Source organism: Cebus imitator, unplaced genomic scaffold (assembly GCF_001604975.1).
Source record: "Cebus imitator isolate Cc_AM_T3 unplaced genomic scaffold, Cebus_imitator-1.0 Scaffold2, whole genome shotgun sequence".
NCBI classification, from domain to species: Eukaryota; Metazoa; Chordata; class Mammalia; order Primates; family Cebidae; genus Cebus; species Cebus imitator.
Window position 1 is genome coordinate 13,449,007 of NW_016107317.1, and position 26,159 is coordinate 13,475,165.

The window sequence follows — 26,159 nt, forward strand, 5'->3', positions numbered from 1 at the left end:
GTGTTTTTCAGTTCCATCAGGTGATTTATATTCTTCTCTAAACTGTTTATTCTTGTTAGCATTTCATCAAAACTTTTTTCAACATTCTTAGTTTCTTTGCATTGGGTTAGAACATGTTCTTTTAGCTCAGAGAAGGTTGTTATTACCCACCTTGTGAAGCCTGTTTCTGTGAATTCATCAGACTCATTCTCCATCCAGCTTTACTCCCTTGCTGGTGAGGAATTGTGATCTCTTGGATGAGGAGAGGAATTCTGGTTTTGGGTGTTTTCATCCTTTTTGGATGAAAACATGGTTTCTTACCATCTTTGTGGATTTATCTACCTGTGGCCTTTGTAGTTGGTGACTTTTGGATGGGGTCTCTGAGTGAATGACCTTTTTGTTAATGATGAAGTTATTTCTGTTTTTTAGTTTTCCTTCTAACAGTGAGGCCCCTCTGCTGTAGGACTGCTGGAGATCCCCTGCAGACCCTGCTTGCCTGTGAATCACCTGCAGCAGCTGCAGAACAGTAAGGGTTGCTGCCAGTTTCTTTTTCTGTTGTCTTTGTCCCAGAAGGACACCCACCAGATGTCAGCCTGAGCTCTCCTTTATGAGGTGTCTCTTTGTATATACAGGGGTCAGGGAGCTGCTTGAGGAGACTGTCTGTCCCTTATAGGAGCTCAAGGGCTGAGCTGTGAGTTTCATTGTTCCTTTCAGAGCTGCTGGGCAGGTACATTTAAATCTGCTGCAGCAGAACTCATAACCACCTGGTGCTCTGTCCTGGGAATGTGGGGCTTTATTTATAAGTTACTGACGTGCTGCTGCCTTTTTTCAGAGATGCCCTGTCCAGATAGGAGGTATCCTAGTCACAGTATGCCAGCGGAGGAATTGCTGAGCTTCTGTGGGCTCTGCCCTCCTGCTGTGTGAACTTCCTTGCTGTTTTGTTTATAGAGGTATAGTTAGAACTGCCTTGGTAATGGCGGTCTGCCTCAGTAATGGCTGATTGCCTTGGTAATGGCGGAGTGCCTTGGTAATGGTGAACTGTCTCAGTAATGGTAGAATGCCTTAGTAGTGGTGGACTGCCTCAGTAATGGCAGATGCCCTTCCACCCACAGAGCTAGACCATCCTCGGTCCATCTCTGCTTGCTGTGAAACTCTCAATCTAGAATGTTTCAGATTGCTTGTCTTTGTGGGGGTGGGACCAGCCAAGCCAGAATACCAGGCTCCCTGTTTCAGCCCGATTTTTTTTTCAGTTGAATGGGTTACTCTGTCTCCCAGGTGTTCCAGGTGCCAGTTGAAATGGCCACCCAGATTTGTGTGAGTTTTTGTGTGAGGACCCGCTAAGCTGGCTGAAACAGTCATGTTGGAGACTCATGGCGCTTTTCTGCCCGGGAATCTCCTGGTCTGTGGGCAGTAAAAACTTGTTTGGAAATTCGGTGACCACTCACCCTCTGTGTTCTCGCTGGGAACTGTACTCCAGAGCTGTTCCTATTTGGCCATCTTGGATCTCCCATAAATTCTTTGCCTGTGTCAGTATCAAGAAGAGTGTTTCCCAGGTTTTATTCTAGAATTTTTATGGTTTCAAGTCTTAGGTTTATGTCTTTAACCCATTTTGAGTTGATTTTTATATAAGGTGAAAGATTGGGATCCAGTTTCACTCTTCTACATGTGGCTATTCAACCTTCCCACCACCATTTATTAAACAGAGTATCCTTTCTCCAATTTATGTTTTTGAATGCTTTGTCAAATACCAGTTAGTTCTAGGTATTTAGCTTTATTTGTGGGTTTTGTCTTCTGTTCCATTGGTCTATGTGCCTGGTTTTGTACCAGTACCATACTGTTTTGATTATTTTAGCCTTGTAGTATAGTTTCAAGTTGGGTATATGTTGCCTTCAGATTTATTCTTTTTGCTTAGTATTGCCTTGGCTATTGGGCCCCTTTTTAGTCCATATGAATTTTAGAATGTTGTTTTCTAATTCTTTGAGAAATGATATTGATATTTTAATAGCAATGCATTGAATCTGTAGATTCTCTTTGGCAATATGGTCATTTTCATTGGTAGTGATTTTTCCAATCCATGAGCATGGGATGTGTTTGTGTTTGTTTCATAGTTATTCATCTATACTTTCTTTCAGGAGTGTTTTATATTTCTCCCTGTTGTGATTTTTCACCTCCTCACTTAAGTGTATTCTTAGGTATTTTATTTTTTGCAGCTGTTTTAAAAGAGATTAAGTCTTCATTTGATTTTCTGCTTGGTTGATTTTGGTGTACAAGAGTGCTACTGATCTGTGTATGTTGATTTCATAACCTAAGATTTTACTGAATTCATTTATCAGATCTAGGAGTCTTTTGGAGGAGTCTATAAGATCGTCTAGGCATATGATCATATCATCAGTGAACAGAGATAGTTTGACTTCCTCTTTTCCAATATGAGTGCCCTTTATTTCTTTCTCTTGCCCGATTGCTCTAAGACTTCAATTAATATGTTGAATAGAAGTGGTAAAAGTGGGCATCTTTGTCTTGTTCTTGTTCTCAGGGAGAATGCTTTCAGCTTTTCCCTGTTCAATATATTTGTGGTGGTGGGTTTGTCATATATGACTTTTATGATTTTGAGGTATGTTCTTTCTATGCCTAGTTTGTTGAGGATTTTTTTTTTTTTAATCATGAAGGGATGCTGGATTTTGTCAAGTTCTTTTTCTGCATCTATTGAGATGATGATCATATAGTTCTTGTTTTTAATTCTGTTTATATGATGAATCACATTTATTGACTTGTATATGTTGAACCATATCCTTAGCATTAAACCTCCTTGATCATGGTGAATTGTTTTTTTGATACACACTTCAGTTTGCTAGTATTTTGCTGAGGATTTTTCTATCTATATTAATCAGGGATATTGTTCAGTATGTCCTTTCTTGGCTTTGGTGTCAGGTCAATACTGGCTTTATATAATCAGTTAAGGAGGATTCCCTCCATCTTTTGTAATAGTTTCAGCAGAATTAATACTAATTCTTCTTTGAATATGTGGTCGAATTTAGTAGTGAATCGACCTTGGGGTTCTTTCCTTCTTGTTGACTTTAGATAGCCTGATGACTATAAGCCTTGGTGGTACCCATTTTGCAATGATTTTATCAAGAGTTCCTTGAGCTTCTTGTAACTGAATATCTAAATTGCCAGGGAAGTTTTCTTCAGTTATTCCCTCAAATAGATTTTACAAAATTTTTTATTTTTTTCTTCCTTAGGGACACTATAATTCTTAGGTTTTGACATTTTACATAATCTCATATTTCTTGGAGACTTTGTTCATTTCTTTTCATTCTTCTTCTTCTTCTTTTTAATTTGTCTGATTGAGTTAATTTGAAAGCCTTTTCTTTGAGTTCTGAAATTATCTCTTCTACTTGTTCTAGTCTATTGTTAAAACTTTGCACTGCACTTTCTAGTTTCCTAAGTGTGTCTTTCATTTTCAGAAGTTTGGATTCATTTTTATTTAAAATATTTATGTCTTTAGAATATTTTTTATTTATATTCTAAATTTTAAAAAACATCCTGTGTTGTTTTTCACCTTTCTATTGTATCTCCTTGAGTTACTTAAAAATCAACCTTTTGGATGCTTTATCTGGTATTTCAAATATTTCATTTTGGTTTGCATCCACTTCTGGAGAGCTAGTATGATCTTTTGGAGGTAGTATAGAACCCTATTTCTGATACTGTCATAATTATTTTTCTGGTTTATTCTCATTTGGTTAGGCTATTTCTTCTAATTACTTTTGTATTCATTTTTGATTCAACTTTTATTTTTTTTTCTTAGAATTTGATTTTTCCTTCTTGAGGATGTGCCTTTAATGTTCATAGTTTATTGTCACCTAGCTTTGGTTCTGGATGCTTTCATTGGTAGACTTAGTATGAGTTCCATGATTATAGAGAATCTTCATACAATGGGCTTCTCAGATGCTGGTTGTAATAGTGATGTGCTGGATCTATGAGCAGGTGCCCTGTCTCCTGTGTGGCTGGAATGAAAGAGGTCTCATGAAGCTTATTTTGTTGCCCCATTAAGTGTGCATTTTAAAAAGCGTTTTTTGTTTGTTTGTTTGTTTTTGAGACAGAATCTCACACTGTCACCTGAGCTAGAGTGCAATGGCGTGATTTTGGCTTACTGCAACCTTTGCCTCCCGGGTTCATGTGATTCTTTTGCCTCAGCCTCCTGAGTAGCTGGGATTACAGGTGCCCATCACCACACGTGGCTAATTTTTTAGTAAAGAAGGGGTGTCACTATGTTGGCCAGACTGGTCTCGAACTCCTGACCTTGTGATCCACCAGCCTCAGCCTCCCAAAGTGCTGGGATTACAGGCTTGAGCCACCATGCCTGGCCCTAAAAAGTGTTTTATTCCAATATTTTATTCATTGGATTGAATAGTTCATGCATCAGGCCAGTAAGAGGTGCCCATGGGTGAAAACTGTCTGTGGGTAAAGCAGGTGAGTAAATGCAATACCCCGATGTGAGGCAGACATCTGAGACTTGACAGAGCAGGTTGTGGAAGCTGCACTGGTATTTTCAAGGGGCAGAGAGGGAGCCACAATGATTCTCTTTGCAAGCCAGCTGCAAAGCGATCCACCGCCCAGCCACATTCCTGACCCAGTGTTCTGGCCATTCACATCAGACAAACACCTCATTTCATTTTTAGGAATGCTAGTGTTCCATTTAGAGAGGGATTGTGACACTACCTCTTGTGCAGGCCTGGACCTGGAGGGTGCTCTGTGGTGATGTCATCACCCTGAAATACTCCAGAAAGGCTCTCTACAATGGCGAGGTGGAAAAGTTCCCTTCTTCAAGACCCTTCATGAGCACCAGGGCTGCCTGGCTGTTGGGGTAGAGCTACAGATTTTCCCCACTGAGCTTAGTACTATACCTCTGCCTCTGCTGAAAATCCCTACAGGTGGAAAATTCAGGGACTCATGGCCTCCAGTCTGGTTTCTTTTGTCCTATGGAGTGTTCCCTTAATATGGTGCATTCCCCTTCTCCTCAGAAGTAGCAGTTCTTGAGAGCCAGACTACTGTGAATCCTGCTGTTTCTCTGGGTCTAGCTGCCCAGTGAGGCTGCCACAACCCAGGTTGGTGCTGGGGAATGTGCAAGGGGTCAAGAGATGTGGCCTGTCCTCTAGTTTTCCAGTAACAGGTACCAGTGCCAGCTCTGATGGAGGTGGAAGAGGAGTAATGTAGACTCTGAGATTTCCTTCATTATAAGTAGCCTTAGTGTGTTGGCTTTCTCAAATGTCAGCTGTAGTAGTGATATATTGGCTCATGGACAGACTCAAGACCTGGTTAGCCAGGGTGGTATAGGCAGTCGTGACAGCTGAGGTTGTGCAAAAGTTTACTCCTTCCTGAGTCAGGAAGAAGATACAACCTGTTACTGGACCTACAGATGTTGTAACTGACTGTTCAGTTGCACACCAGCAAGGAGATGGTGCTTTGAAAAGTACACCAGCTATGGTGGTAGCAGTGGAGTTTGTGCTTGCCTTATGTTACCGAGGGGAGGTACTCTGGTGTCACAGGCAATGGGTGGGGCCATGGAACTCCCAAATGTCCTTGTATTTTGTGTTATGCTACCAGGGCAGATGGAGGGGCAAAGCCAGGTTGGGGATGGGTCAGGCAAGTCTGCGCTCTGGCTCCCTACATGTAGGCATAAGCAGCCCCATTGGGAAGCAGAGGGAGTTCCTGGGTGCTGGAGTAATATTACAGGGAGGAACACAGCTGCCTCTGCTACAAAAAAGAATCTACACTGGGAGGTGGCAGTAGCCCCATTCAGCTCCTACACTCTTGGCTAGACAGGTCTTACACCCGCAATGATCTGCTAACAGCAGCTAACTGGGTTTCAGGCAGCTTGTGCTCAGAACTCAAAACTGCTCCAGACCGTAAGACTTCCCTATGGAGATAGAGTGGCTTCCAGACCACACACCCTTTTCTGTCTGCCCATGAACAAAGGTGTCCAGCTCCTGCCCCCATGGTGATAACACACTTCCTGCTTGCCTCTTGGGTCTGGTCAATGAGGTTTGTTCCCACTTGAGATTATATTGCTAACCTCAGTTGGGAGCTTCTCTCAACCTGTGGCCACTGCCTGAGTTAGCTGGCCAACTTTTGTGAGGTCCCCCATGAGGAAGGATCAGAAATGGCTTTCCTCCATCCCTGCTGAAGAGTAGGAGTACACACTGATGCTGCCCTTCTCATACAGTCCCCACTGCTCACTCAATCAGCTGCAGCACTGGGTAGGGTTAACGCCTTCCCCACATGGCCTGGATTGTCAGGCTCCCCTGTGGGAGTTTGTGTCACAGTGGCAGGCTCTCCCCTATTCACACTTGGGAGACTCCATTTTCTATCTGGTTCATGATGTAGGCTGTTGCCCACTGCTTCTTTCAAAGGGTCTGTGGTTTCTTTCCATTTTTCTATCAAGTTCCTGTGTTACCCCTTGGAAAAAGTTCTCAGTATGAGTTTCACACACTATTTTGTCTTTCCAGGTTGGAGAGGCACGCTAAAAATACCTCCAGTTAGCCAACTTTGGGGGGAAAATGACTTTTATTTCCTATTGTTAAAGTAAATGTTTTATTATGCTGGTCCATAGAAATGCAACAGATTATTTGGCTTGTTGATTTTTAAATGCAGCCACCTGATTCATCACTTTAATTAATTCTTATAATTATTTCAGATACATAATATAAAGTTGTTCCACATAAGACATTTAAGAAAATGAAATTCAATTAAAAACATGAGCAAATATTTTTAAAATATAAACAAAATGAACAGGTAGATTTTGAATAAAAGTTAAGTAGTATCTTTTACATTGAAAAAAATATATATTTTAAAATGTAAAATGTGAAGGATGGGTGAAATACCAGATTAGCTAAAGAGAGAGCCAAATATACTAATTTGTATTAGTAAAACAGAAGTTAGAGCTGCTTGAATGAAGCATGAAGAGAAAAAGAAGTGAAAGCATAGAAAACAGAATGAGACGACCTAATACAGATGTAACAGTGTCCCATGGTGAAAACAGATAAAATAATAGGATAAAATTTGAAAAAAAAAATTAAAGAAAAAAAAAAGAAAATGTATGAAAATTTTCCAAAATTGCTGAAAGATAAACAGTAGATATCGGAATCACAACATATCCCAAGTAGGATAAATAAAAAGGAACATACCTATATAAGGATGCAGTTTTAGTGAAACTGCTTTATACCCAAGACAAAGAGAGGATCTTATAGAAGACAGATCAAGTGTCCACTTGTAGATTCTTTTGGATTGTTATGTGAACAATTGTATTATTTGTGAATTATGGCAATATCTTTTCTTTAATTCTTATACTCTTTTCTTGACTTACTGCAAGATAAAAACCTCTTATAGAATGATGAAGAGAAGTTTCTGGATTTTAAAACGAATACTTTAAGGTTTCACCATTAAGAATAATATTTGCCGTAGATTCTTAACGGATAAATTTATTATCCTTGTTTTCTGAGTCTTTTTAGAAAATGGCATATGTTTTATTTTCTTAAGACTTTTTTTTTGCAGATATTTAACCCATAAATGGGTTAATCCATTTATGCCTAGTGTTCCATTATTGGAACACTAAGCTTGTGGAAGCTATTTATATCCTACTGCTCAAGGTCACCAAGGTCTCATTTTTCACACAAAAAAGTGCAACCTTCGGTATAAATGGGTTAATCTGGTGAATTCCATAGATTTGTAAAATCAATATTATTTTTAATTGACAAATCATAGTTATATATTTTTGGGGTACAAGGTAGTGTTTTGATATACGTATGTAGACAATGTGGAATGATTAAATCAAGCTAATTAACATAACTATTATCTCCTTTTTTTGGTGAGACATCTGAAACGTACTATCTTAGTATTATGATACATTATTACAACTATAGTCACACTGCTGTGCAGTAGATCTCAAAAACTTATTTCTCCTGTCTAACCGTCCTCTGGTCTAACTGAAACTATGTACTTTTAGGCGACGAATTTCCCCATTCTCTACCTCTAGTATCTGCCTATGCTCTCTCAGCATCTGGTAATCACCATTCTTCCCTCTACTTATCAGAGTTCAACTTTTTAGATTCCATGTAAATGATATCATGTCTTTCTATGCCTGGCTTATTTCACTTAGCTTAATCTCCTACATGTTCATCGATGCTGTTGCAAATGACAAAATGTTCTTTTTTTAAAGGCTGAATTGTGTTCTATTATGTATATATACCACATTTTCTTTATCCACTTATGCATTGATATATACTTATGTTGTACAATTTTGCTGGTAAATTACTATACCCTTTTTGGAAAATAGAATGAAGATTTCTCAAAAAGCTGAAAATAGACTACCATATGATATAGCTATCCCACTACTGGGTATATATTGAAAGAAATTGAAATCAGTATGATAAAGAAACACTTGCTTTTCCTTGTTTATTGCAGCATAGATTTTCTAATGCTAAACCAACATTTAACAAGGGTTTTCCTTCTCTATCCCCAACACACTGCTAGATTCCATTTATTAATTTTGTGCAAACATTTTCAAGGTGAAAATAGTGTGTAATTTTCTGTTCTTTTAGTGTATTTTTCTAATTTTGATTATAAGATTTCATTCACCTTATAGAATGAGTTAGGGTGTATTATTTTTTCCCCAAGTCTCGAAGATTTTATGTACTATTGAAATGATATATACCTTCAACATTTGAACAGTTGGTAGGCCACATGTGGAAAACCATCTGCATTTACTTATCATCATATTTACTTTGTGGAAGGGTAACCATTTATGGAGTTTCTTCAGTGGGAATTAGATTTTTTTAATGTCTTCTTAACTATATTTGAAAAATTATTTTTTTCTAGATATTTTACTATTTCTTTTACTAGTAACATTTATTCGCTTAAATTATTTTCATAGCATTTAAAAAATTTTAAGCTATCTCTCTCTAGTACCGTCTTAATTTATTTCTGATATTGTTTATGCCTCTCTTTTTAAAGATAAATTCATTGAAATACTGTTTATTTCATTTGTCTTTATAATGCACCATTTTCTTTCTGTGTCTTGTTTTTATTTCATGAATGTCTGCTCTTTGTTATCTTTCTTGTAGTTTTATTTTTCAATTTACTTCTGCTGTTCTGTCTGTAATGTGAGTTGATTGCTTAACTGATTAATGTCCAGGATTTCTTTTCTAATTTTGTTGTTTAAGACAACAACACTTTTTTACTTCAATGTATCACTTTTGTTGTGTCCCATGAGTTTTTATTAGTACTTTCCATGTCATTAAATATTATAGAAAATTCTAAATATATGTAAATTCCATCATAATTTCTTTGCTGCTTCATGAATTATTTAAAAATTCATTTAAACACTTCTGAATGTGTGAAGACTTATTTTTGTTTATTGACATAATTTAATTTTTATTGTAGTTGGAGACTGTGATCTATTGATACTAATTCTTTGAAATCTTGATATTTCCTTTATGATCTATTATGTAGCCAATTTAAGAACATACTCCATGTATATTTAAAAATTGTATATTCTTTAAGAGTTCTTTATTTGTCTGTTAAATTTGCTACTTGTATAGTTCAAATCAACTGCATATTTACTAATTACATTACTAATTGAAGTATGAAGTATATCTCTAACACTTTCTTCACATAATGTTAAAATTAGTTACTTCATCTATCTTAAGGCTAACTTATTAGATACATAGTTTAGTGAATAGAACCTTTTACAATTGTGTAGTGACTCTCTTTATGCCTGATAATGCTTTTTAAGGAAAAAATAGAGTTGGTGTGTCTGAACTGTTTTCACTCACAATAAATGTATGGGTTCTTTCCACACTAACAACCAGTTCTTCAACTCTCCAGACACTGGGTATTCTACAATTCAATTCACTTCTAATACTTAACTACCCTGAGTTTGTGTCATACTCCACAGGCTTAAGCTCTCAGTCCTATAAAACTGTCCTTACTTCATGCGCCAGTTGCAAGTATTAGGTGCCCAGGGTACCTACACATCTGTCTGAATTGGCTGCAAAGTCAGGGGTTCCCACAACCCACTCTTTCTGGTTCAATAATTTACTAAAATAACTCATAGGTTTTAGTGTTTTCCTGATTTAACAGGAAAATCATCTTTTTGAAGTATAGTTTTCTAGTTACCAATTCTAGGTTGACAGTTATTTTTTCTTAATAGTTTGAATGTATGATTGTGCTGTGTCTGCCATTTGCTATTGAGAAATCTGTAGTGGGTTTAGTTGTAGATTGTTTTGTTGATCTGTCTTCTGTAAGATCCTCTCTTTGTCTTGGATATGAAGCAGTTTCACTAAAACTGCATCCTTATATAGATATGTTTATTTTTATTTATCCTACTTGGGATATGTTGTGATTCCGATATCTACTGTTTATCTTTCAGCAATTTTGGAAAATTTTCATACATTTTCTTTTTTTTTTTTTTTTATTTTTTTTTTCAAATTTTATCCTATTATTTTATCTGTTTTCACCATGGGACACTGTTACATCTGTATTAGGTCGTCTCATTCTGTTTTCTATGCTTTCACTTCTTTTTCTCTTCATGCTTCATTCAAGCAGCTCTAACTTCTGTTTTACTAATACAAATCAGTATATTTGGCTCTCTCTTTAGCTAATCTGGTATTTCACCCATCCTTCACATTTTACATTTTAAAATATATATTTTTTTCAGTGTAAAAGATACTACTTAACTTTTATTCAAAATCTACCTGTTCATTTTGTTTATATTTTAAAAATATTTGCTCATGTTTTTAATTGAATTTCGTTCTTAAATGTCTTATGTGGAACAACTTTATATTATGTATCTGAAAATTCCCGCATCTGAAATAGTTGATAGCCAAACATGTTATTTCTGCTTTCCCATATGTCCTTTCGTTTATTTGTTTGTTTGATGGTCTTTGATTTTGAGCTTCTATTTATTTAATATTAACACACGGTATTGAAAAATTGCTAGCTCAAAAAGTGTGTGCTTTCTTCCAGAGAAGATTTTTATTTCTTGTTGGAATCCAAAGGCTGTTCATAACTGGAGTCCCTGCTTAATGAAGAAAGCTCAACATCCACATCCATCTTGAAGCTTCCCCTATCAAGCTCTTACTCTTTGGATCATATTACTTTTATCAGTATTTTCCCTCAGAATAGCATCTATCCTTATTATTCTTTGCTTACCACTTAGAATTTGAAAAGTATGAATGTGGGTGTATGTGTGTACATATGCCTACATGCTTGTGGAGAGAGAGAGAGAGAGAGAGAGAGAGAGAGCGCTCATATGTGTGTTAAATCACTGAGGCTTAGACTTGTCTTCACTAATCATCTGGAACTCTTTAGAAATGCCAGTCTTCCACACATATAGAAATAGACACTTGTTGCTCTAATTTTTACAACAGACTGAATTTCTTCCTCCCTGCAAACTATTCTCTGGCTTTGTTAAGTGTATTTTTGAGATCACTTAACAAGAATCTATTGAATATATTATATTTCTTGCATTATCTATACCCTGTTTTCCCATCTTTATACTTAAGTAGTACAAACTTTTACTGAGTATCTGCCATTTCTTACTATTTTTTTAAATGATTGAATGCTAGACATTCTGGAATATTCTTATAGAAATGGTTGGTCCCCTAGTCCCTAATTATGGTTTTATAGCTTTCTGCCACTCTTGTGTACATAAATTATAATAATATTTAGAAACATATACCATGATGATGAAAGCATTATCTCTTAAGTCAAGAGTAATGATGATGATAGTTAAGGTATTTGAATGCTTCCTATCAGATACTATATTAGAAGAACTATGATTCTAATTTTATAGATGAGGATGATAATTTGCAGAAGGCTACACAGCTTATATTAATGCAAGTGTTAGTATTTTATGTTCTATCTGAAATGTATGAAAATAGCAAACTAAGGAGAGTTCTTAATGACAAACACAAAATGTTAGTAGTAATTACTAGGTATTCTGTTATCTCTCCACTTGCATGTATTGTTGCCTCATTCCTTGACCATGTTTTGCAAAATATGTTGTATAATGGTTTTCATTCTTCAAGATGGCTAGATTGGGTGACTCTTTGCAGCTTCTTGTATTACCAAACATAGGCAAGTTGTATCAAGCTTGGGCCCATGCTGCCTTATTCTATTTTTAGACTTTTAGAGAACCCAAAATTAGCTTGAATGAGTCTAGACACAAACCATCAGCCAGCAGCATGTTTCCATAATGTTAAACAGTTACTTTGAGTTTTGTTTGTGTTGCCTGCTTATGGGAACATTTGAGCTTGGTCTCTAATTATATTTGATATATATTTTTACAAATCTCTTAATGTGAGTAAAATGTTCAGTTTAAAATGCATATACCTTTAAGCATGAAACATAAAGTTTGGTTGGTAATGGACTCAATACTGTGTTCTAAATGTCTGCACAGCACTACAAATGAAAATATTTGAATTGTGCAATTTGGCAAATTGAAAATACTAATAAAAACATGGGAACAGTAGGATGTCCATGAAAGAAATGTGTTTCCCTTTAACTTATCCTGACAAAAGAGAAACATAATAACATGTTGATTCACTAAAGAACTGAACATACAAGCATGAATTGTAGAATCTTAAGGAAACCAGTAATTCCCTACACTCTACAGAGGACTGCTAAGAAATATATTTTTTTGTTCTTTTTTTTTTATTGTACTTTGGCTTATGTGCAAATCATGCAGGATTGTTGCATAGGTACATACATGGCAAGGTGGTTTGCTGCCTTTATCCCCCCATCACCCACATCTGGTATTTATCCCCTTGTTATCCATCCACACCCTCCCTACCCCCTGTTGTCCCTCCTCAGCACCCCCCCCCCAGCAACTGATTGCAGTATGCTCCCCTCCCTGTGTCCATGTGTTCTCATTGTTCAACACCTGCCTATGGGTGAGAACATGCAGTGTTTTGTTTTCTGTTCTTGTGTCAGTTTGCTGAGAATGATGGTTTCCAGTTTCATCCATGTCTCCATGAAGGACACGAGCTCATTGTTTTTTATGACTGCATAGTATTCCATGGTGTATATGTGCCACATTTTCTTTATCCAGTCTATCGCTGATGGTCATTTGGGTTGGTTCCAAGTCTTTGCTATTGTAAACAGTGCTGCAATGAACATACGTGTACATGTATCTTTATAATAGAACAATTTATAATTCTTTGGGTATATACCCAGTAATGGGATTGCTCCTTGCTTGCTTTTAGTCTTCATTCTAAGGAAAAAGCTTGTTTTCTGGAGGGACCTTGCCAAAGCAAGACTTTTGGACAGTGTGGTCAGAAAGAAGACAGTTCTTTCCTTTTTGTTAAAAAGTATTGACTAATGAACTTCATCTTTTGACTTTCCCCCAGGTTATTTGGAGTCCTCAGTTTAACTCCAATTTCTCTTAAAGCACAACAAAAACATTTTAGTTGTTAGGATATCTACCTTTAATGCTAGTAAATGTCCAAGTTTTTAACTTCTAAGAATAAAAGGTGATATAGCAGAGAAGAGCTAAAATAGGAGCTAATGGAAGTCTGTTTATTCTATATTAAGAAATTTCTAAATGCAAAAGCTTTACAGTAAGAAACTGTCTTATATATGGAAAAATATTTTTCTGTGAAAGAGAGTTCTAGGAAAGCAGATACATTTACAACCAAATTGAAGAATAGTAATAGCAAAATCATGGGATTATGTTAAACTAAAAATAAGTAAATGAAAAACTTGGTGATGAAATATGGATTGTTGTAATGAATATTTATTTTGAGTTTCTTCTTCTATATTATTTTAGAGGAATGTATAAGCCATAATTATTGCTGTCTTTGGTGTCCAGGCAGTTCAGACCTTCATCTTTCAACAGCACTTTGGAGTTACATGTTATTCCTTACATAGGACTGAATAGATCCTGATTTTCATTGCCTATTGCTGAAATGTTACAAAATTATTCAGTGACTGCAGTAATTCTTATATTATAAACTCATTTTATTTTATTTAACATATATATGCCAGATACTATTCTGACCACTTAACATATTTTTACTCATGTCATATGATAATTGAATATTTGTATACTGCTTTAAAACTTAAAAAATTAAAGAAACTTCATAGATTTGTAGAGTTCTGTGCCATTTTCTTCTCTTATTATCTTTTCCATTACCAATTAACACATTCAGTCTCTTTCCTGCTATCCACACTAATGTGTTAAAACACTTCATACTGCCTGCAAATATTCTTTTCTTTTTAAAAGTTTTTAAAAAGTATTTTAAAAAGTTGTTTGCTCATTCTACATTTTTGAATTATTTACTTCAGTAAACAATTCCAAAACTTTGCAGATAAATCATTCCATGCTCTCTCTCTCTCTCTCGTTTTTTACCTTTTAAAACATTTAATCAATATTAACAGCCAATTCTGCATTTATTTCTAAGTAGTAATGGTTAAATGCTTCAAAATTTAGTTCATACTTTATGATTTGGTAGTGCTTTCCATTTTGATGAAATACAAATGAAATTTTTCAGGTTTATCATACTTAGGTACCATATGTGATGCTTCACAAAGCTGCTTAATTAATGAAGAAAAGGGACTCATTTCTGCTTTTACTATAGCCCATGAACTTGGGCACACGTAAGTACCTTCTGTCACCTCCTTAATGTGCATTCTATTTATTTTTGCACAGAATGCCTGAAATTCCATCTTCAGTTGAGTAATTAGCACCTTTGTTTCTTCATAAAATGTTATTAGTGTAATTTTTTTTCCCTGAAATGCTAACTCTGGCTCTTTTGTGATCTATGTTAGGTCAGACAGGCTGCACAGATCAACAGACTAAGCAAAGAACTAAAACTTGGGAATTCTTTTATTTCCTTTACTGTATTGGATACATGACAAGCACTTCTGGCTCTGTCTCTTGTTATCCTATATATGACCAGGTACTGTCCTCTACCATTTTATAGGAAGGCCTGCATGGGCTCCTGGTTCTGGGGGACTCCCCCAAATATTTGTAATACCAACTCACTTCTTTCTCTCAGTAATGTGGCCCAGCAAAGGATATTGCCCATGGGAATTTCTTAGTTACTAAAAAATTTTTTTTTCAAGTTTTCACTTTTTCCATAGTTGCTCATAAAAATTTGGGATTCTCTTACCTGTTCCTGCATTACTGAAAAATATACTGGGGTTCTATGTTCTAAGGATGGAGGCTGTGATTTCTCATGATATTCTTGGAGCTCCCATGGAAAGTCAGAAACCCCTACAAATATATCCTCCGAAGAAAGATTCTAAACATACACCCCAGAACTCCTGGTGTTTCTTTGTTATCTACTAGTAAGGACCTGAGTCTAGAGTTGCCGCTCTTAGTTTGATGACATTTAATTTCCTATTCATGCCTTGAGATATCATTAGAGCATTCAAGGGGAATAATAATTTTAAATAGAAATAATTTTTAGTAAACTATCATCTCTTCAGTTCCATTTTTGCATAGTTATGTCTCATAATCATCAACAAGCTACACACTTTATTTTGTAAGTTGTTTTTGAAGTAGGGGGATAGGATGAGCAGAATATACTGCGGACAGTAGAAGTATTGCAGCAACATCTGGGTAGCGCTATGTCCTGCTTTACAAGGCTGCTAACCAGTAGAAGACTATTTTTGCAGAGAGTGCCATCTTAGATATTTGTTTTCCTCCTTAGAAACTCTTTAGGTGTCTCTAGTATATGGGTAAGTTGTTTAATTTTAAAAATGGTTTAAATATAAATTTTAGCAAGTAAGGCTCTGAATTAAGTGCTTTCAGTATTCCTTCTAAACTTGAGCTAATACTTGAGTTCCCCCCAAATTGCACAGGATCTGCTGCTGACCTGCTGATTATTTAATATTTAAGTGATGAAGATTTGACTGCCCTTTAGGAATGTTTTTATTATTCTAGTTCTGTTGAGCATCACTTAGGAAGTATGGGCCTGAAAAGTATTTCTTTCATATAAAATAGATGGGTACTATATTGTATATTGTATAATATTACGATATTGTAGCAATAGACAAAGGTCTAGAATTTAGTGTGGTATTATCTTTACCTAATCTTTATCCACACACATCTGCTGGGATATCCATGTTGAACCTGCAAGCACTTTTATGTGAATGCTGTGGTCCATATTATGATGAGGTGCAGCAAAGTCCAAATATTTTGATTGTGTAGACTCAGATGCCATATCACCAGACTATAATATTTCTCAGCCATCAGGTACTTCTAACTATGAACACTGTAAGGCCTTATGGAGAGTTGGATTTCAAATTATGATATAAGCAGATTTATCTGTATTTTATGTTATAGTGCAAATATAAAGGATCTGTTACGAATATTGTATGCATCTTTTGATATCCCTTTTAAGTGTTTATTTTTATTTTTAGACTTGGTATTCAACATGACGATAGTCCTAGATGTGAAGAAATGAAAATTAGACAGTATCATGTAATGGCCCCTTCTTTAAGTTTCCACATGAGTCCTTGGACATGGTCAAAGTGTAGTCAAAAATATATTACGGAATTCCTAGAGTAAGTAAATTTATGTTAAATAATTGAACATGTATTCGATTATAAGATTTGAAATTGATATTTTTAAAGGTGGTTTAATTTATGTTTAGCTTTTCCTTGTTTAAATTTATGTTTAATTTCACTGTACAAATGGGTATTTAAAAATAAGAAACGAGTTGTGTGTATATATATAATTTCACTCTTTAAAATAAATATTTTCATTGTAGTCAGACCTAGCTATTATTTTTTAATCTGGATTCTTTCTTGTGATGAAAACTATGTTTGATGGGAGACTTAATGGGAATTCTAGTTTCCTTATATGTTTTTGAATTTTTTCTGAAGTTACTAGGTAACATTTTGAGAGAAATTTGAGTGGCTCAAGTTTGAGGTACCCCTGAAGGACAGAGAATAGGTAAAGTCAAATTATGAATTATTTTGATAGCTCTCTAAAGCCACAGAGATGCTGAGTCTTTAACTTTGCATACTCTTTCAGGAGTTCTTTTTAGCTCTGAAGAGAGTTAGTAGATCTAGGTTTTCCTTGACTCATTTCTCCACTTTCCTTCTGGTTTCTCTGCTTGCAAATTTATTTTATTTGAATGATGTTTCTTTCTAAGTCACTAAAACTTTTCTAAAAGGCAAGCCTGAGCTCTTTCCCAGTAACCTTTTTGTATAAATGTAGCACTACTTCACTTCTTCTACTGATATATTCTAATCATCAATTTCACAGCATTAGTATTTTCTAATTTCTTCTCTCTTATGAAAACTATGGGAAAATATAAACTTTTGCTTTGGAATATATGTTTGTAAATATATCCTCAAATTATAACCAACAGTGATAATACTTACTTCTATGGGAACTTGACTTGAAAGCACAACTTATACTTGCTGATCTGTACAGAATTGTATATAGCTTTGTTCAATGATTAAAAATACTGATGTGATGTGTAAAAGTACCAATGGTGTACTTTTCTTTTTGGAAGGGGGTAATATTTTGATTTTCTTCAAAGAAGATTTTTAAGGTTACATGTTCATTTAATTGGAAAATTGATATTTTTCCTTTTAGCCAGTAAAATATTTCAAAAAAGATTTATTTTAATTATTGCAGTGGGATAAAGAGTTGCTTTTAGCCCAATTGGAATAGCTGTACAGTTTTCTGCATACTGAACCTTGGATGGTAAACTAGTAGTAATACATATATTTCTAATGCTTTTTCCTAAGTCATTCAAACATATTGTGTATTCTGATAGCAAGTTAAGAGATATTACCACTCTCAATTTACAGATGAGGAAACTGTGGTTCAGGGAGATAGGGAGATTAAAAAATTTGTCCATGGCCATGCATCTTGGCAATTGATGGAACCAAAATGTAAGTTCCGAAAGCCAGTGATCTTGACTCTTCCATACTCCCACCTTGAAAGACCTCTTGAGGTGGAGACAGCATAAAACTTTTTGAAACTCCTTTTTTGTTATTATTGCTGTGTAGGGCTAGAAATATACTTTTTCAAGTGATTTGAAAACTTATTTTTCCAACATTTTAACAGTTGGTCATTATACTTGAGACATTATTATTGGGGAGCAAAGTAGACCAAAAGTGTGATATGGATATATATTTAATAAATAATGTTCTGATGAATTTGTGTTTATTACTTATCATTTTTTTAAATTGCCACCTTCAAGGTGGTTGTGGGGATCAAGTGCAAACGTGCATATTAAACATCCTTTGTAAACTGTGAAGTCATCTTTATGTGTAGGAACATTACTATACTGATATTGATGTGAGTTGGTTTTTTAAGTTATGAATAAATACTGATATTCTCTTTGAAAATAAAGAATTACAGAAAATGTGAAAAAGAATCATACTGGAATGTATCCATGTGTATTCACAATGGCGTATTTTCTGTCATTGGTACAGTTCTGGTAACGGGGAATGTCTTCTTGACAAACCAAATGAAGAAATATATAATCTGCCTTCAGAACTTCCTGGATCACAATATGATGGAAACAAGCAGTGTGAACTTACATTTGGTCCTGGGTCAAAAGTGTGTCCTAAGACTGTAAGAAAAATTCTTTTCTTTTGTTTGAAAGCTACCATAAAGTTATACTTAGAATATATTTTAAAATTTGTGTTTATTCTCTTGAACAGAAAGTGAACTAAATATAGCTTTTAAGTCTGATAATTTAGAATTTGTCAAAAAGTGCTAAGAAAAGGAAAATTAAAACTTATTGACTAGTTATTATGTGTCAGATACTGTTTTGGGTACTTAAAAATTATCTTTGTTAACTCTCACAAATTCCTATGAAGTATTCTCATTTAGAAAATAGGAAAGTTACATAATTTGAAAACTAAAGGCATTGAAATGTTTATTTTCAAATGATATTATTTTGAGGTTAAGGAGAAAATATAGATAGGTGTTTTGAATCTGAATTGTCTCAAAGACACCGGGAATCTAGCTAATAATAAAGTACATTTTCCTTTACACATGTTTGAATCTCAAAGAACTAAATTTGGGAGCATACTGTTTAGTTTTCATTGAGCTATTACTTTATAATATTTTGATGATTTTTCATAATTAGACACTTATAATTGTCATTGAAATAGTTGATCCTAACACTTTTATTGGATCTATAATTATGATTTTCTTTTATATGGGGGATTTAGGATTTAGTTTAGAATAAATGTCACTGCTTTGGTGAATCCATGCTTTACTCTTCCATGTAGAGTACTCATTCAGTTTTTCTTATTCCCTATATACTTTTGCTTAATTACTTTCCTCCTTACTAGATTATGAGGATCACTGGACCAGGAATGTAAACTTACTCTATCATTAAAATAAATATCTACTCCTAGTATTCAGTTTAGGATTTGTCACACAGTACATGCCACAAAATAAATGTTTATTGACTATTGAATGAATTAATTAAGTAGAGAATGCAGGACAGACAAAGCTCATTTCATATAGTTACTATTCTTCCTAAAACCTTACATATAGAATCACAAATTTCGATAAGCCTTTAAACATCCACTGTGAAGTGGGGAAGGTTTACTTAATATATCATAATAAAAGATACATTTCTTTCCAATCTGATTTGGACACTAAATAAACATTGAATTTAAATTCAGAAAAAGAAAGGAATTATATTGGGTATAGCTCAGTATACATTATACATTATTTCAATGGTGATTATTCATACATTCCACCATTGTATCAATAGCGGCTTTTGGCAACTTGTTATGAATAACATTTAACAACAAAAAGGTCTTTAGAAAAATATGTTGTAAAGAGAAAAAACATCTCAAATAATTTTGAAAATTTCTACTCCAATTCATATCTCCTATTCAATGTATGAAGAAATTTTTTTAAAAAGATGTTTTCAGGAAAATGTCAGTTTTATGTGTTTATAAGAAAATCAATGACTAGAACTTACTTAGTAAAAAAGTTCACTGATTAGTTTCAGCTTATACCATAGAACCAGGAAATAGATCAATTTATAAACCAATATGTAATACTGAATTGAACCAGTGTTGTGGTGCTATCCTTATGCTGGCTTGCCTGCCTTTTGTTACTCTGCAGAATACATGCAGGCATCTGTGGTGCACAAGTGCAGAAAGAGTTGACAAGAGATGTTTAACTCAACGTGTGCCACCAGCGGATGGAACAGAATGTGGTCCTGGGATGGTAGGTTTTCTCCAAGGGTGAGTCTTGTATGAAGACATTATCCCAGGATGTGATTGCTCTGCATTTTAGCACTCTGTTCATTATTTACTGTCAGCTTTTCTTCAGCTGGCTAATGTTATTGCCATGTTTGTTTGCTATAGTACATTGTCAACTGAATTAAATTTTTAATTTTATCCCATTTCTAAGCTATGGAAGATGAATACTAAAGTTTTCTACAGTTAGCCTATAAATAGTTACATGGATATATAGTTATCTATGTATATTATATTGTTGTTTTTAAAATTGTTACATTTCTAAGGTATGGCAGATGAATATTAAAGTTTTGTATAGTAGCATATAAATAATTACATGGATATATAATTATCTATATACATTACAATGTTACTATTAAAATTGAGTACAGACATAACAGTCCTAATATTTTGGCAAATTCTCCAAATTCAAGAATATTTCTATTTCATACATTTTTTTTCCTTAAAATGCAGTTAATACAATTGAAAGTTTTAAGTGGCTTCTTTAGACCTTTATTGTTTCTAAGTGTATTAAGATGCATTATACCCCTTAAATCAACAGCCTCACATGCTACGTCTTTATTATTCCAACAGTCATTAACTTATCTAAATTTGCTACCATGATGTTGATCTATGCATTATACTTATATATACCTTAATTTCAAAAACTCATGTTTATGCCCTAACTGGATTTAGACTACTAATAAATTAGCTATAAAAAGTACATTTCCTAATATTTGTAAATATATCAATCACTACTTTTGCCACAGGCAATCAATCCTGAAGGTTGATAACGCTCACTATGATAAAGAAAAGTGTCACATGAGAGGATGAAGTCATAGTGAACTTTGGTGCTCCAGGACAGCCTCAGTGGCCAGTGTTGACTACATTATGTGTTTAGTCTGTCAGCATCTCTGAATGCTCTCAGTGTAAAAGGAACATTTCCTTGGCAATGGATTGGCTAATTCTGCCTCTCTGTTACCTTCACGTTAGCCAAAAAGATAAACATCTTAAAAATAAGGTCAGTTCAGTAGCTAAACTTGTGCCCTTATTACCTGTTGCTTCATTGAAATATTTATACCAGCTATTGCTTTTCTCTTGAATCACTTTTGCATCAAAAGGCATGTGTCTCCTATGAATGTTGCTCACATCACAAATTAATTGGTTAGTAATATTTTATTTTGAACTTGAAGTTTTGTAGCAGCTGAAGTACTCATTGAAATCATCTAACACACTAATAAGCTTTTTGTAATTTTAGGACTAGAGTTCTAGTGGGCTTTTTCAGTTCAGCTGGCTTTGAATTTTAAAATTTGATCACATTTCTATTTGGTGGTTAAGAATTATTTAAAGGACTTTACTTTTTTCTCAGTTCCTGTGACTAGTATTAGAAGATGCTTTTTGACTAAAAGGGTGGCATTTGTGAGAGTGACTACCTGAGGCTGAGCAGAAGGAAAAAAAAACCTTTTGAAGTATGAATGCTGGACTGCTGATACTGGTGCATTTGTGCTCTAAGATGTTCGCCTGATTAAAATCCAGGATTGGCACCTTCCTCTGTTCCTTAGCAACTTTTCAAGTTGTTGTATGCCATGAACCTTCAGGATTGATTGCCTGTGGCAAAAGTAGTGATTGATGTATTTACAATATTAGGAGATGTACTTTTTATAGCTGATTTATTAGTAGTCTAAATCCAGTTAGGGCATAAACATGAGTTTTTGAAATTAAGGTATATATAAGTATAATGCATAGATCTTAGGTATACAGTTTGATGGATTTTAACAAATGTGGATGCACATATAGCCAACATCCCAGTAAAAATTATAACATTTCTATCACTTTTAAAAGTTCAGTTGTGCCTCTATCTAGACAATTTTCTTTCCTTCCAGAGAGAACTCTTGTTCTGATTTTTATTTCCACAGATTAGTTTTTTTCTTGTTCTTGTTGTAAATAGAGCTCTACAGTGTCCTCTTTTTTGGAGGAGTGGGATGGGACAGGTGTCTTTCGTTCAACCTAATATTTTTAAGCTTCATCCATATTATTGTGTGCATCAGCAGTTCCCATCTACAGTGTCCTCTTTTTTGGAGGACTGGGATGGGACAGGTGTCTTTCATTCAACCTAATATTTTTAAGCTTCATCCATATTATTGTGTGCATCAGCAGTTCATTCCTTTATACCACAGTATAATTCAACTATGTGGATATGCCATAATTTGTTTATAAATTCTTCTGTCAATAGATATTTGAATCATTTCTGGTGTTTGGTTATTATGAATAAAGCTGCCATGAACATCCTTGTACAAGTCTTCTTGTAGACATATGTTTATGTTTTTCTTGGAGTAGAATTTCTGGATTATAGGGTAAATGTATGTTTAACATCATAAGAAAGTGCCAAACCATGTTCTGAAATATGTATACCATTTTAGACTCCCCCCAGCAATGTAGGAAAGTTCCAGTTACTCTGTATTTCTTGCTGAATTTTGATATTGTTAGTCTTTTTTTAAAAAAATGTTGCCATTCTAGTAGGTATAAAATGGAATCTCATTGTGGTTTTAACTTGTATTTCAATGATTATTATTAGCCTTGTATATCTTCTCATGTGCTTATTGGCCATTTGAATATTTTCCCAATGAGATGGTAGGATAAGCATGGATTTATTGGGATTCAAGGTAAATGTGATGAGATACTACGATGTTCTTTAGAGCCAATGCAGATTAAATGCAAAGGTGGTATTTGGGGTAACATCATGTGGATTATAATAGGTATAAATTCCCTTTTTAAAATTAATTAAGCACAGTGAACCCCTGTATATTTAGCTGTATTCAGTATTAAAAGGACCTTTTATTGAAGGGACATTTGAAACAAATATTCTATAATTTTACCTTATCCTTCTTCTTTAGTCCCTTTATCTTATGACTATCTAATGAATCTGTGTGCTGAACGCTTTTGGTAGTAAATCAAGATGTGCGAAGCCATGGTGAACCCTTCTGATAATGAGTTAGTTTTACAACATGGTGAATAGTATAACATTATAATGTCTTTATGCCCTAATCTCTCAAATTATTTTTTTAAACAGCAAGGATTACTTAAATTGTTTGTGAAAGATGCTTACAAAGTACAATGCACGTCGTACATTATGAGATTTTTTTTCCCTTCTAATATGACTTTCTCATATTGAATGACTTTTTCTAATGGAGAGCACAAAGCATTTTTGCTGCTAAAATCTTGGCTATGGGATTCATTCAATCAGCAAAGATTTATCAACGGCCTACTACATCAGGCACTATTTTAGTTACACAATTTCTCATTTTCTTCTATTGCTGTAGGATACATGAGTTAACAAAACAGGCAGGAAACTGATTAGAAGTTTTATGGTAGGAGAGAGCAGATTGCAATTTAAAATATGATGATCGGGACAGATATTATATGCAGTTACCAAATTAGCTGTCTTAAAGGAGATGGGAGGGTTAGCTATGAGGATATCTGGGGTAAATGAGTTCCCAACAAAAGGAACAGCTGAGCTCCTAAGTCTGGAGCATGCCTGGGATGTTCAAAGAAGAGCAAGTAGGACATTTTAGCTGGTGTGAAGCAAAGAGAGAAAGAGACTTGTAAGGAGTAACTGCAGGAAGATTTCCTAAAGCATTGCAGGTGTGAAAGAAAAATATCTTGGGCCCCTTCAAGCTGGGAATGGCTCAGGACAAACTTGCCTCCTATTCTAGTCAAGCCATCCCTTTGCTCACAGAGATAGATGCATATTCTGATTGCTTCCTTTGGAAATATTTATCAGAAGCCCAAAAGAATGCAACCATCTGTCTCTTACCTACCTGTGATGCAGAAGCTCCCAGTGGGGGGACGCTGCTTTGAGCTATCTCCGCTTTTCTGGAGGGAACTAATATACTTCTTACATATCGAATGATGTCTCATGTCTCCCTAAAATGTATAAAAACAAGCTGTGCCCTGACCACCTCGGGCACATGTCAGGACTTCCTGAGGCTGTGTCATGGGCATGTCCTCAACCTTGATAAAATAAACTTTCTAAATTAACTGAGACCTGTCTTAAATTTTGGGGGTTCACACAGGCCATTGTGAGAACTGCACATTTACTCAAAATAATGAAGGATTTGAATGGATTCATACCAGATTTGACTTGGCTTAAAAAGAGATCATCTGGCAACTGTGTTAAGGCTAAACTATTGGGGACAAGAATGGAAACACACATCTACTTAGCTATTTCAGTGATAAAAATAAGAGATGCTAGTGCTTAAACCAAAATGGTAGCAGTGGGATAATGAAAGATCATTTTTTGATATATTTTAAAAGGAACTAGAACATTTATTGTAGCTAACGTATCAGATCTGGAGTGTTCAAAGAGAAGAGAAATGATCACTAGGTTTTTGGCTGAACAACTTAGATCAACTCAGTAAAAGCAGGTTTTGAGCTGGCAGGGAAGGGATTCTGTTTTGGATATGCTATGCCTATGCTTGAAATGTTTATTAGACATTCCAGAAAATAGTCATAAGTAAGTAGACACATATATGAGACTGGAGTTTAGGAGAGAGATCTGGACTAGAAGTAACTGTTAATAGTAAAGAATTAAAAAACCAAGATATGAGCCTGCAGAGACATTCCAACATTAAGTTGTCACAAAGAAGAAGTTTAGGGGAGAGACCTTGACTATATGTGACTGTTAACAGAAAAGAAGAAAAAAACTGAGATATGATCTTGGAGAAACATTCCAACATTAAGTTGTCACAAAGAAGAAGAAGAAGAAACAGCAGAAGAAAATGAGCATAAATTAATTATGAAGGAAGAAAACCAAGTGTGTAGAGCCCTGGAAATGAAGAGAAAAAAATGTGTCAAAGAAGAAGAGTGATTAATTGTGCACATATTGCTGATAAGGAAGACAGAGAATGAGAATTGGCTGTTGGCGACCTACACATGATCAGATTCATGGAGGAATAGGATATAAAAACCTGTCTGGGGTGAGGTTATGAGAGAATAGACAGGGAGTTAAAAAATGAACATGGACAACTCTTTCAAGGAGAAGCAGGGCAGTAGCTGGTAAGGGCAGCGAGATGTAAGAAAGATTTTGTTGTTCCTATTTTTTTTTAAAGTAAGAGAAATAAGAGTTGTATTTGTATGTTAAGGAGAATAATCTAGGAAACTACTCCGCAAATTATTTGTAGTAAAAGATCGCTTTTTTTCTTTTTAAAATAAAAATATTAAAATTTAAAATTAAAATATTTACAAATTGATACTTTTGTACAAAGTAATAAAAATAATTGACTAGGAAAATGAAATGGAAAAAGGACACTCAAAATATACGCCAAATTTTTCTATGGAAAATAGTACAGCCATTCCTCACAAAATTATTAATCAAACTATCATATGATCCAGCTATTCTGCTTCTGGATATATACCCAAAGAATGAAAAGCAGGATCTCAAAGAGATATTTGTACACTCATGCTCATAGCAGCATTATTCACAATACCTGAAGGTGAAAGCAGGAATTCAAGACAAGCCTGGCCAACATGGCAAAACCCTGTCTTTACTAAAAATACAAAAATCAGCTTGTTGTGGTGGCGCACAGCTGTAATGCCAGCTACTCAGGAGGCTGAGGTAGGAGAATTGCAGGAACCCAAGAGGCAGAGGTTGCAGCGAGCCAAGCGCATGCCACTCTGTACTCCAGCCTTGGCAACACAGCGAGACCCCATCTCAAATAATAATAAAAAGGTGAAAGCTACTCAGTATCCATTGATGCATGAAAAGACAAACAGTGTGATAAATGCATATGCTATAGTTTGAATACTTGTCCCCTCCCAAACTCATATTGAATTTTAGTTGCCATTCTAACAGTATTACGAGATGGGGCCTGTAAGATGTGACTAGGGTATAAGGGCTCTTCCCTCATGGGTGGATTTAATGCCTTATAAAAGGGCCTTCAGGAGTG

General features: G+C 35.0%; 1 protein-coding gene across 1 annotated transcript in view; it reads left to right on the forward strand.

Moving 5' to 3' along the window:
- ADAMTS20 (ADAM metallopeptidase with thrombospondin type 1 motif 20) overlaps window positions 1-26,159 on the forward strand; it is a 211,090-nt gene that overhangs the window by 66,704 nt on the left and 118,227 nt on the right. The window contains exons 8-11 of the mRNA XM_017529893.2: window positions 14,529-14,634; window positions 16,405-16,548; window positions 18,439-18,580; window positions 20,099-20,203. Coding sequence (XP_017385382.1) covers window positions 14,529-14,634; window positions 16,405-16,548; window positions 18,439-18,580; window positions 20,099-20,203 — 497 coding nt within the window. The remainder of the gene's footprint in view (window positions 1-14,528; window positions 14,635-16,404; window positions 16,549-18,438; window positions 18,581-20,098; window positions 20,204-26,159) is intronic.